This window comes from Mobula birostris, chromosome 19 (assembly GCF_030028105.1).
Source record: "Mobula birostris isolate sMobBir1 chromosome 19, sMobBir1.hap1, whole genome shotgun sequence".
NCBI lineage: Eukaryota > Metazoa > Chordata > Chondrichthyes > Myliobatiformes > Myliobatidae > Mobula > Mobula birostris.
The window spans coordinates 67,743,969-67,756,684 of NC_092388.1; the positions used below are offsets into that span (position 1 = coordinate 67,743,969).

Consider the following 12,716-nt stretch of genomic DNA (forward strand, 5'->3'; position numbering starts at 1 on the left):
AGGAACTGATCTTCATTCTGGGGTTTGTCATACGATCAGCCAAAATTCCTAATATATGATCACATCCAGGATAGCAATATCAAGATTCAAGTGTCTCAATAAAGGGTCTTGTCCCAAAACATCAAGGTCAGGTTTATCGTCATTTGACTGTACACATGTACATCACCAAACAAGGCAATGTTCCAGCGAATCATGGTGCCCAACCCAGAACATGTAACTCACACTTTCAACACACATCTGTAGAGGGTAGGTTGGATTCCTTCAGCTGCTTGTTTGTTTATCCAGATTCCAGTATCTGTTCTCTTGTGTATCCTGGACACTGGGAAGTCTGATATAGGTGGAAAAGGAAAAGTTCGACTTTTACAGGCCATAGGGATGAGGTCATGAAGACAGAATATAGAGAACTAGGTAGGAAGCTGATAAGTAGGACCTCGGGGGTAGTAACACCTGGATTGCTGCCTGTGCCTTGTGCCAATGAGGATAAGAATATGATGATTTGGAAGATAAATGTGTGGCTGAGGAATTGGTGCAGGGGCAGGGTTTCAGATTTGTGGATCATTGACTCTCTCCTGTGACGGTATGACCTGCACAAAAAGAACCTGAATTTGAAGGCAGCAAATACCCTTGTGGGCAGGTTTTCTGGAGCTGTTGTGGAGGGTTTAAACTTGTTTGGCAGGGGGATGGGAACCATAGAGATAGGTCAGAGGATGGGAGAGTTGTTTTAAAGGTAGATGCAGTGTGTAGAGAGACTGTGAGGAAGGACAGGCAGTGGAAAGGCATAATTACAGTTAGTTGGGTGGGTTGATGTGTATCTATTTTTTGCAAGAACTGCATCCACATCAGGCACTTGTCTCCACAATCTCTCAGCAAGCCCCGCCTATGCACTGCCACTTTACACTTCCACTCCACATCTCCTGCCTACACTGACATAGTCACTGTCCTTGTATTCATGTGCCCTGCTGCCAACGAGAAGAGTTTCTCTTGCCAAGAGTTCCTTTGTCACTTTATCATTTCCTGTCAGAGTCACCTTATGTTCAGATACTCCTGCACTAGCATCTCTTGCGTACACGAAATCAGTCACCAGTATAAGGTAATCGTACATCCTCAGTTACTTGTACATGACATATTTATATTTATTGTGTATTTCTAATGCTGCATCATCTTTTAAACAAATATGAACCTTGAACTCAGAATCAGGTTCGCGAGTGATGAACTTAGAACATGTGTCAGTCAGTACATGCAACTCCAAAATTGTGATCATTAAAGAGACTTGACTGCTTCTTATTCTGGGGATTAGATGTTTCTAAAGGGACAGGGAGGGATGTAAGAGAGGAGGGGGAGTGGATTGCTAATCATGGATAGCACCACAGCGACAGAAAGGGAGGATGTTCCAGAGGAATCGTCTACTGAGTCAGAGTGGGTGGATGTCAATAATCTGAAGGGAGCAATCACCCTTTTGGATGGTGGTGAGCATTTCAGAGACAGTGACCACAATTGCTGACCTTTATGTCTTGGACAGGCATAGCAGCAGATGGTATGGGAAAGTATTTAATTGGTTGTGGGGGGAAATTATGATGTTGTTAGGCAGGAGCTTGGGAGCATAAGTTAGGAAGAGATATACCCAGGGAAATCACACTGGAAATGTTGAGGGTGTCTCGGGAGCATTTGCATGGACTTTCTGGAGAGGTATGTCTCACTGAGGCAGGGAAAGGATGGTATGGTGAAGGAGCCATGTTTGACAAGAGATGTGGAAAATCTAATCACAAGGATCAGACAGGCCTCTAAAACATTACAGGGTAGCCAGGAAGGGAGCTTAAGAATAGGCCCAGGAGAGCTAGGACACGTGAGAAAGCCTTGGTGAGTAGGATTAAGAAAAATCCCACAGTATAAAGCAGATGGATATGTTGGAACATGTTGTTATTAAGAAAGTGGATGTGCTGGAACTTTGGAAAAACATTAAGATAACTTGAGCCTTGGGCTATACGGGATATATTCCAGGATACTATGGGGGAAGAGACTACAGTACCGTTGCCAGTAATCTTTGTGTCCTCACTAGAGTAGCACCAGAGGATTAGAGGGTGGCAAATGTAATACCTTTGTTAAAAATAGGGAATAGGGATAACCCTGAAAATCATAGACCAGTAGGTCTTACGTCAGTACTAGGCAAATTATTGGTGAGGATTTGCAAGATGGTTAAGCATAGTCTGCATGGGTTTATGAGGGGTAGGTAATACCTCATGAGCCTGAGTGCAAAACAAATTGTTGAAGGTAGTGCAGTGGATGTGGAATGTATGGATTTTAGGAAGACTTTTCCCATGTTTCTCATTGTCGGCTCATTCAGCAAGTCAGGAATCATGCAAAATCAAATATGAAGGCGGAATCCAGGAGTTCCTACAAGGCAAGATTCTTAGCAGTGTGGACCAACAGAGGGATCTTGGGCTCCACATGAGGCGATAGGGTGGCTAAGAACACATGTGTTAGCCTTCATTAATGAGGGGATTGAATTCAGAAGCTGTGAGCTAATGTTGCAGCTCTATAAAATTCTGGTTAAACAACACTTGGAATATTGTAATCATCGCATTTTAGGAAGGATGTAAAATCATTAGAAGGGTATGGAGAAGATTTACAAGGATGCTGCCTGTATTAGAGAGCATGCCTTGTGAGGAAAGGCTGAGCAAGGTAGGACTTCTCTCCATGAAGTGAAGGAGGATGAGAGATGACTTACTAGAATCATACCAGAAGATAAGATGTACAGATCGAGTGGACAGTCAGAGATGTTTTCACAGGACTGAAAAGGATATATGAAGGGGCATAATTTTAAGGTGATTGAAGGAAGTATAGAGGGGATGTCAGAGGTAGGGTTTTTACACAGAGAGTGGTGGATGCCTGGAAACACTGGCAAGGGTGGTGACAGAGGCAGATACATTAGGAACATTGAAGAGACTCTTACATAGGCATATGGATGAAAGAAAAGTGGATGGCTTTGTAGGAGGGAAGAGTTAGATTAGTTTTGAGTAGTTTAAAAGATTGGTGCAACATAATGGGCTGAAGAATTTGAATGGTGTAGTGGTGTACGATGTTCTAGAAAAAAGAGAAGTGGACACACAGTCATCATTAGTTGATGGCAAAACCTGCTCACAGAATATTATGATGGTGAAGTTGTTCATTTCTCAGTAAGTTTGACGCCCCCACCTATTCCCCCAAGAAAACCTTTTGAACGGTTTTGGGTAGAGCTAAGGAACTGCAAGAGTAAAAAAGACCCTGATGGGAGTTATATACAGACCACCCCCCTCCCAAACAGGAGTAAAGATGTGGTCTACAAATTACCATGGGAGATAGAAAATGCATGCCAAAATGGCAGTGTTACAATAGTCATGGGGGATTTCAATGCGTAGGTAGATTGGGAAGATCAGTTTAGTGCTGGATCTCAAGAGGGAGAATTTTTCAAGTATGTACAAGATGGCATTTTAGAGAAACTCATAGTTGATCCCACAAGGGGATCAGTAATTCTGGATTCGATGCTGCACAGTGAACTAGAATTGGTTAGAGATCTTAAGATAAAGGAACCCTAAGGAGTAAGTGATCATAATATGATAGAGTTCACCCAGCAGTTTGAGAAGAAAAAGCTAAAGTCGGATATATCAGTATTACAGTAGAGTAAAGGGAATTACAGATGCATGAGAGCTGGCCAAATTTTATTGGAAAAGAACACTGGCAGGAATGATGGCAGAGAAGCAACGATTGGGATTTTTTGAAGCATTTCGGAAGGCACAGGCTATATAACTTACAAAGAGTATTCCAAAGGCTAGATGACACAACTGTGTCTGGTAAGGGAAGTCAAAGCCAACATAAAAGCCAAAGGGAGGTCATATAACAGAACAAAAATTAGTGGGAAGTTAGAAGATTGGAAAACTTTTAAAAACTAACAGAAGGCAACAAAAAAGTCAATAAGAAGGAAAAGATGTAATGTGAGGGAAAGCTAGCCAATAATATTAAAGAGGATACCAAAAGTTTTTTCAGAGACATAAAGTGTAAAAGAGAAGCAAGTGTAGATATCAGACCATTGGAAATTGATGCTGGAAAGGTAGTATAGGGGGACAAGGAAATGGCGGATGAGCTGAATAAGTACTTTGCATCAATCTACATTGTTGAAGACAAGAGTAGTATGCCAGAAATTTAAGAGTGTCAAAGAGCAGAAGTGTGTGAAGTTGCCATTATTAGGGAGAAGGATCTTGTGAAACTAAAAGGTCTGAAGGTAGATAAGTCCCCTGGAACAGATGGTGTGCAATCAAGAATTGTGAAATAGGTGGCTGAAGAGACTGGGGAGGCATTATTAATGATCTCCCAAGGAACAATTGATTTTGGCATGGTTCCGGAGGAATGCAGAATTGCAAATGTCACTGTACTCTTCAAGAAGGGAGAGAGGCAGGTGAAAGGAAATTATATACCAGTTAGTCTGGCTTCAGTGGTTGGGAAGATGTTGGAGTCGATTGTCACGGATAAGCATTCGGGGTACGTAGAAACATAGAAACATAGAAAACCTACATCACAGTACAGGCCCTTCGGCCCACAAAGCTGTTCCAAACATGTCATTACCTTAGAAGTTACCTAGGGTTACCCATAGCTCTCTACTTTCTGGGCTCCATGTACTTGTCCAGGATTCTATTAAAAGACCCTATCGTATACACCTCCACCGCCGTTGCCGGCAGCCCATTCCACGCACTCACCACTCTCTGGGTAAAAAACTTACCCCTGACATCTCCTCTGTACCAACTTAAAACTGTGCCCTCTCATACTAGCCATTTCAGCCCTGGGAAAAAGCATTTGACTATCCACACGATCAATACCCCTCATCATCTTATACACCTCTATCAGGTCACCTCTCATCCTCCGCCGCTCCAAGGAAAAAAGGCTGAGTTCACTCAACCTATTCTCATAAGGCATGCTCCCCAATCCAGGCAACATCCTTGTAAATCTCCTCTGCACCCTTTCTATGGCTTCCACATCCTTCCTATAGTGAGGTGACCAGAACTGAGCACTGTACTCCAAGTGGGGTCTGACCATGGTACTGTAGAGCTGCAACATTACCTCTCGGCTCCTAAACTCAATCCCACGATTGATGAAGGCCAATGCACAGTATGCTTTCTTAACCACAGAGTCAACCTGCGCAGCAGCTATGAGTGTCCTATGGACTCGGACCCCAAGATTCCTCTGATCCTCCACACTGCCAAGTGTGCACTTTAGTGGAAGAAATGAAAGGGTGACTATTTTCTAATTGGAGAGAAAATACAAAAAACTGAAACGTAATGGGACTTAGGAGTCCTTGTGATTAATTTGCCGGTTGAGTCTGTGTTGAGGAAGTCAAATGCGATGTTAGCATTCATTTCAAGAGTTGTAGAATATAAAAGCAAGGATGTAATGTTGAGGCTTTATAAAACACTGGTAAAGCCTCACTTGAAGTATTGTGTGCAATTTTCAGCCCTTTATTTAAGAAAGGATGTGCTGACATTGAAGATGGTTCAAAGGAAGTTTACAAAAATGATTCCAGGATTGAAGGGTTTGTCATATGAAGAGCGTTCGATGGGTCTGGGCCTATACTCACTGGGATCCCGAAGAATGAGGGGTGACCTCATTGAAACCTTCTGAATGTTGGAAGGCCTCAATAGAGTGCATATGGAGAGGACGTTTCCTATGTTAGGTGAGTCTAAGATCAGAGGACAAAGCCTATGAATAGAGGGGCATCCTTTAGGTCAGAGATGTGGACAAATTTCTTTTTCCAGAGAGTGGTGAAACTGTGGAATTCATTGCCACAGATGGCTGTGGAGGCCAAGTAATTGAGTATCTTTAAGGCAGAGGTTGATAGATTATTGATTAATTAGGGCATGAAGGGATTTGGTGAGAAGGCAGGAAGCTGGGACTGAGGGAGACAAATGGAACAACTATGATAAAATGGCAGAGCAGACTCAGAGAGCCAAATGTCCTAATTCCACTCCTATATCTTACAGTTTTATGGTTATTAATGTGTTGAAATATTGCAGTGTATATATTAAGAGGTACAAGGCATTTCCTTCCATTTGTTGCAGGTGATAAAGAGGAGGAAATCTGGGAGCAGCTTCACTGACTCTGAGTCAGAACTGGCACACTCCCAGCGCAAGACTTCCACCAAAGATTTTGCTCGACCTTTTCTTGAAAGCCACCAGGAGATGTCAAACCTATGGGTGAGTTATAAAATTATCTCACCTTCACATGAAGGTCAGAGGGCATCAGTCTTCTACCTTTAGAAAAAAAAGCTTTGCAAACTGATTTTGAAAAGGGAACAAAACTGAAATTGTTCAGATATAAAGCCCAAAAGAATGTTTTCTCTGTACCTCTATTAACAACATTTTTGATTCTGATTTTAGGCTTCCAACACTCAGTGTGTTTCATTGGGACACCAAAGGATTGTCTGTGTATTGCTGATTCAGAATTACTTCATAGTCATGGGTAATTGTTCTTACAATGAGCACAGATGCCAATGTGCCAGATTTGCAGTGTGGTTGGTGTAGTGTCTGCGAACTTCAGGAAGGTCTTTGACGTTGGCCCATATGCGAATATACCTTTGAGATCCAGGACAAATTGGGAACTTTAATCCGAGTTGGCTTGAGGATGATGGTGAGGATTCTCGGGGATCATAGAGCACGGAGGCAGGCATTTCAGCACGTCAGGTTCACGCTGTCCATCAACCACCCAATTACATCTCCCTCTGCACAGATCCCGCTATTATTCCCACATTCCCATCAACTTGCCCTGTATTCTACCATGCACCCACGCATGAGGGGCAGCTTAGGGGGTATTTTAGAATGTGAGAAGAAACCGGAGGGCACAGAAAAAATACACATGGTGAAATGGACAGCAGTGGCAGTCAGGATTGAACCTGTGTCTCTGGAGCAGCACCCCGTCCCCCACACCACTGTGTCATTCAGACTGGGATCCATATATAAACTAACCATTTGGATTTGAATGGAAGAGGTATGTTTACCTAATTCACTGTAACAAGAATATTGATGAAAATGTAAGATTGTATTTGGTTATATTGATGAATTACTGATACAGGCGGAGCAATGACAAATGAAATGTAATGTGGTATATTTTGGCATGGCTAATAAGACTAGAGCATACACCATGAATGGTGTGGACCTATAGAGTGGCAAGGAGTGGCGGGGCAAGTCCAGGCACCCCTGAAGATAACAGCTCAGGTAAAAAGGGTAGTGAAGAAGATATGAAATGCTCTTCTTTATTAGCTGAAGCACAGTAAGGCAATTGTGCTTCAACTAGATGGTTCACCAATGTGTGATAGTGCTGAGCTGGGGTGCTATGTTAACAGAGTCAGAGAACATGAGAAGCCCTCAGGACAAGCAGAGGAGATGGCAGAAATGCAGTTAGCTGCATGGGTTGAAATGTGCTCACTTTAATGAAAACAAGGATGATGAACTTAGAGCATGGATCAGTGTAAGGAATCACAACGTTGTGGCCATTGCAGACTTGGCTGTCAAAGGGCAGGATTGGCTACTTCCTCCTCCGGGGTTTAGGTCTTTCAAAAGGAACAGGGAGGAAGGTAAAAACGGAGGTATTGCTAATCAGGGATAATATCACAGCTGCAGAAAGGGAGGACGTCATGGAGGGATTGTCTATTGAACCAATATGGGTGGCAGATAAAACAAGAAGGGAGTAATGACACTGCTGGGAGTATTCTATAGGCTTTGGTGACTTCATGTTCCCTAATATTGATTGGCACCTCCTTAGTGTAAAAGAGGCAGAAATTAAATGGGCCAGGAACAACTGCTGATACAGCTTATGTTTGAGCCTATTAGGGAAAAGGCAATTCTTGATTGGGTGTTGTGTAATGGTTCCTTAATGTTATTATAGCTGGGGGCAGTCGTGAAGATAAGCTCCCACTACCTATTAAATTCTCCAAATGCTGTGCATCTCCAGTACCCTCTGACAACCAAGTCCAGCTCCAGGGTTTACCCCAGGAGGGGCAAGACTGGGTTGGTGGCACCATAAAAACCTGAATTTTCGGCAGACAGGGCTCATCTATCATGGTTGGCAGTTTATCTAGGAGAAGGAGAACTCTGATTTCAAACTTCTACTGCCATGCGGCTTTGGGAGTACACCCCGAGGAAAAATCCAGAGCTGGAGTCCCTAAGACAGTCCTACATTGAGTTCAATGCTGACCGGCAGCTCCCGCAACACCACTGGTACTGAACTATCAATCTCTGCAGTTCCTTTGGATTTATTAGCTGCTTGGAAAGTGGGAGCCTGCTGCATAGGGAATAGCTTGCTCTCCATATCGAGGGGTTCTGTTCCCTGGCTTCTGTTCCGGCTTGAATATCACATAGACAATTGGGACGCAACATCTATGATCAACCCTGGCCGATGGAGGGCCCCAGTGAACCAGATTTTATTCGAGAGCTTACGATAAAGGAACCTTTAGGAAGCATTAATCATAATATGTTAGATTCCAACCAACAGATTGAGAAGTTAAGAGTCAGATGCATCAGTATTACATCGAGTAAAGAGAATTGCAGGGGCAGGAAAGGAGCTAGCCAAAATCGATAGGAAAGAGACACTATCAGAAATGATAACAGAGCAGCAATGGCTGGAGTTTCTGGGAGCAATTTGTAAGGCACAGGATAGATACATCCCAAAGAAGAAGTATTCTAAAAGGAGGATGAGCTGGCAAGGGAAATCAAAGAGAATAAAAGAAAAACAAAGGATATATAATATATCCTTTAGGAAGTTAGAGCATTGGGCAGATTTTAAAAATTTACAGAATGCAATTAAAAAGCTATAAGCAGAGAAAAGATGAAATCTGAAGGTAAAAAAGAAAATAAAATAAGAGACAATGTCAAAAGGTTTTTCAGAAACATAAAGAATGAAATAGTTAAGAGTGGATATCGGACCGCTGGATATCGGACTGCTGGATAGCGGACTGCTGGATATCGGACTGCTGGATAGCGGACTGCCGGAAAATGACACTGGAGAGGTAGTAATGGGGGACAAATAGATGAAAGTGGATATCGGACTATTGGAAAATGACACTGGAGAAGTAGTAATGGGGGACAAAGAAAGAGTGGGCAAACTTAAGAAGTATTTTGTGTCAGTCTTCACTGTGGAAGACACTAGCAGTACATCCAGAATTCAAGAGTGCCAGGGAGCAAGAGTATAGTTGCTATTACTTAGGAGAAGGTGCTTGTGAAACTGGAAGGTCTGAAGGTGGATATGTCACCTGCACCAGATGGACTACACCGCAGGGTTCTAAAAGAGGTAGCTGAAGAGACTGTGAGGGCATTAGTAATGATATTTCAGGAATCACTGATTCTGGAATGGTTCCAGAGAATTAGATAATTGCAAATATCACTCCAGTGTTTAAGAATAGGGAGAGGCACAAGAAAGGAAATTATTGACCTGTTAGCCAGACTTCAGTGTTTGGGAAGGTGTTGGAGTCTATTCTTAAAAATAAGTTTTTGGGGCACGAGGAGGAACATGATAAATAGGCCAAAGTCCCCATGGTTTCCTTAAAGGGAAATTTCACCTGACAAATCTGTTGGAATTCTTTGAGGAAATAACAGGCAGTATAGACAAAGGAGAGTCAGTGGATGTTGTTTACTTGGATTTTCAGAAGGCCTTGACAAAGTGCCACACATACTAGGGTGGATAGAAGATTGGCTCACTGCAGGAGGCAAAGAGTGGGAACACAAGGGGCTGTCTCCAGTGACCAGTGGTGCTCTGCTTGGGTCAGTGTTGGGACAGCTTCTTTTACATTGTATGTAGTTATTTGGATATGGAATTGATGGCTTTGTGGCCAGGTTTGCAGATGATACAAAGGTAGGTGGAGGGACAGGTAGTGTTGAGGAAGTATCGAGTTTACAAAAGGACTTAGACTGATTGGGAGAATGGGCAAAGAAGTGGCAGATGTAATGTAGTATAGGGAAGTGTACAGTAATGCACTTTGATAGAAGGAATAAAGACATCAACTGTTTTTCTAAATGGGGAGAAAATTCTGAAATCAGTGGTGCAAAGGGACTTGGGAATCCTTGTGCAGGATTCCCTAAATGTTAATTTGCAAGTTGAGTTGGTGATAAAGAATGCAAATGCAATGTTAGCTTTCTTCTTGAGAGGACTAGAATATAAAAGCAAGGATGTAATGCTGAGGCTTTTTAAAGCATTGGTCAACAGCACTTGGAGTATTGTGAGCAGTTTTGGATGTGCTGGATTGGAGAGGGTCCAGAGGAGGTTCATGAAAATGATTCTGGGAATTAAAGGGTTAACATATGAGAAGTGTTTGATGTCTCTGGGCCTGCATTTATTGGAGTTCAGAAGAATGAGGGGGAATCTCATTGAAACCTATCAGATATTGGAAGGCCTAGATAGAGTGGATGTGCAGAATTTGTTTCTTATAGTTGGGTGTCTAGGACCAGAAAGCACAGCCTCCAAATTGAGGGACATCCATTTGGAACAGAAATGAGGAGAAATTTCTTTAACCAGATGGTGGGAAGCCTGTGGAATTCGTGGCCACAGACAGTTGTGGAGGCCAGGTCCATTGTTCAAAGTTCAAAGTAAATTTATTATCAAAGTACATATATGTCACCGTATACTACCCTGAGATCCATTTGTCATGGGCATTCACAGTAAATCCAAAGAAACACGATAGAATTAATGAAGAGCCTCACAAAACAAGACAGACAAATAACCAATATACAAAAGAAAATAAACCGTGCAAATTCAAAAAGAAAAAAAAAATAATGAAAATAAATAAATAAGAAATAATTATCAAAAACATGAAATGAAAAGTACTTGAAAGTGAGTCCTTAGCGTGTGGGAACAGATCGGTTTTGGGTAAGTAATGTAAAGTTAAGCAATCGCTTCTGGTTCGAGATCCTGATGGTTGGAGGGTAACAGCGGTTCCTGAACCTGGTGGTGTGAGTCCTAAGGTTCCTGCATCTCCTTCCTGATGGCAGCAGTAAGAAGAGAGCATGGCCTGTAAGTATGGGTATACAATGGAATTTGGTTAATTGGGCCATCGTTTAATCCAAGACACCGCGTATTTGGGACAACTCTTAATGAAGAAAAACTCATGGAGAAAATAGCCGGGATTCTCTTCATTTATTTGGGTCACTACACCGCTTAATTGGGACAGGGGTTGTTGCTGAAGTTTCTAACTAGTGTCAGTCGCATGTATTTGTGTGGCCATTAAACACTACACTGTGCTTAGAGCAAACAGTTTTTAAATAGAGTCAGTTGCATGTACTTGTGTACAAACAGCAGTAATTTTTGTCACCGATAATTAGTGAGAGATTAGCAGTAAGACAATTTAGAACTGTTTTACTCACTGTGGTTTCAAACATTCATGCTTGCAAATTCCAGAAACAGCCAGAAATGAAAATGCAATGAGTTCACGACTTCAGGAAGTTAGGAACTACAAAGAATTTGAAGGTATCTACAATAATCCTGAATGTTACAATGAAAACGAAGATTTGGAGGGTATAATTGTTGAAAGTATTGTATGAAGGCAGTCCATTACCTTCACTAGATGTCTGTGCGGATTGTGTTCATTTACAGTCAGTCAAAAAAACACGCCCCTATACACTGGACATATGTGTGTCCAGGGAGGGTTAGCACCTCTGGTGAAGTGGCTTGTCTTGTCCATTTCTGAGTAACTGTCCCTACCGGACACTCAGCTCTCACCAGTGGCTCCAAGTAGCTGTTAGCATGTGACAGCGGCCACACACTGCTTTCACAGGCGGGCTAGATCAGGTGAAGGTATCTGCAGGCCTCATACCTCGGTGAGATCGGGACATGTCTGTCCTAGCACACGAAGTCAGCTCCAGCAGACTGGGCAGATGAGATCCACAGTGAAATCCAACAGATGGCTTTGCAACACTCTGTGGAGAGTGAAGGGTGTAACAGGACACAGAAGAGGTCATGATCATCCACTGCAACCAAGGAAGACCCCAGATGTGACACTAGTCCACTGGACTCAGACCTCTGCGATCGGGAGTAGAGCTGCCCCAGTGTAACAGCTTTTCTACTTTAAAAACTCTCCCGCACAGGTTTACTGTCATCATTGGACACGATGGGCAGCCACCACACTGGATGAATTCCTCCATCAATAACTATTAGGAACTAGTTTTATAGGTGGGAGGAGAAGTTGGCGGCGCGACGCAGCTCACAGCGGCCACTCAGGTGGTGATGTCTGTTATTTGTTAAGTGGGGTACCGTGCACAGTCCTGATTTGATGGAGATGGACGTGAGAGCACGGAGGAACATCTGGTGAAACTTCTGAAATGCCTGCTTCGTTGCCGCTGCTACTGTGTGTCCAGAATCTCCGGAGGAGAAGACCCCGAGTCCTCAGCTTTGCTTGTTGCCCGGCAGCCGGGGCGGGGTTGAAGTGCTCGGCAGAGATGGTGTTCGGAAGGCTGTATCGGAAGGGCTGCTCGGAGGCTCAAAGTTTTCAGATGGACTCAGAGTCCGATGCAGTCGGGTGCTTCCAATGGTGCTGCATCGGCAAGTTGGCGGTGCTTGAAGATTCATGGCAGGGAGAGTTTCTCCCTTCTGCCGCCTGCGTTAGATGATGGGTTCATCGGGACTGTGAGACTTTTTTTTTACTGTGCCTATGGTCTGCTCTTTATCAAATTACGGTGTTGCTTTGCACTGCTGTAACTATATGGTATAAT

General features: G+C 43.1%; 1 protein-coding gene across 1 annotated transcript in view; it reads left to right on the plus strand.

Moving 5' to 3' along the window:
• The window catches only part of LOC140212370 (rab effector MyRIP-like), a 349,832-nt gene that overhangs the window by 247,245 nt on the left and 89,871 nt on the right, over positions 1-12,716 (plus strand). Inside the window, exon 7 of the mRNA XM_072283082.1 lies at positions 6,084-6,218. Within this exon, the coding sequence (XP_072139183.1) occupies positions 6,084-6,218 (135 nt within the window). The remainder of the gene's footprint in view (positions 1-6,083; positions 6,219-12,716) is intronic.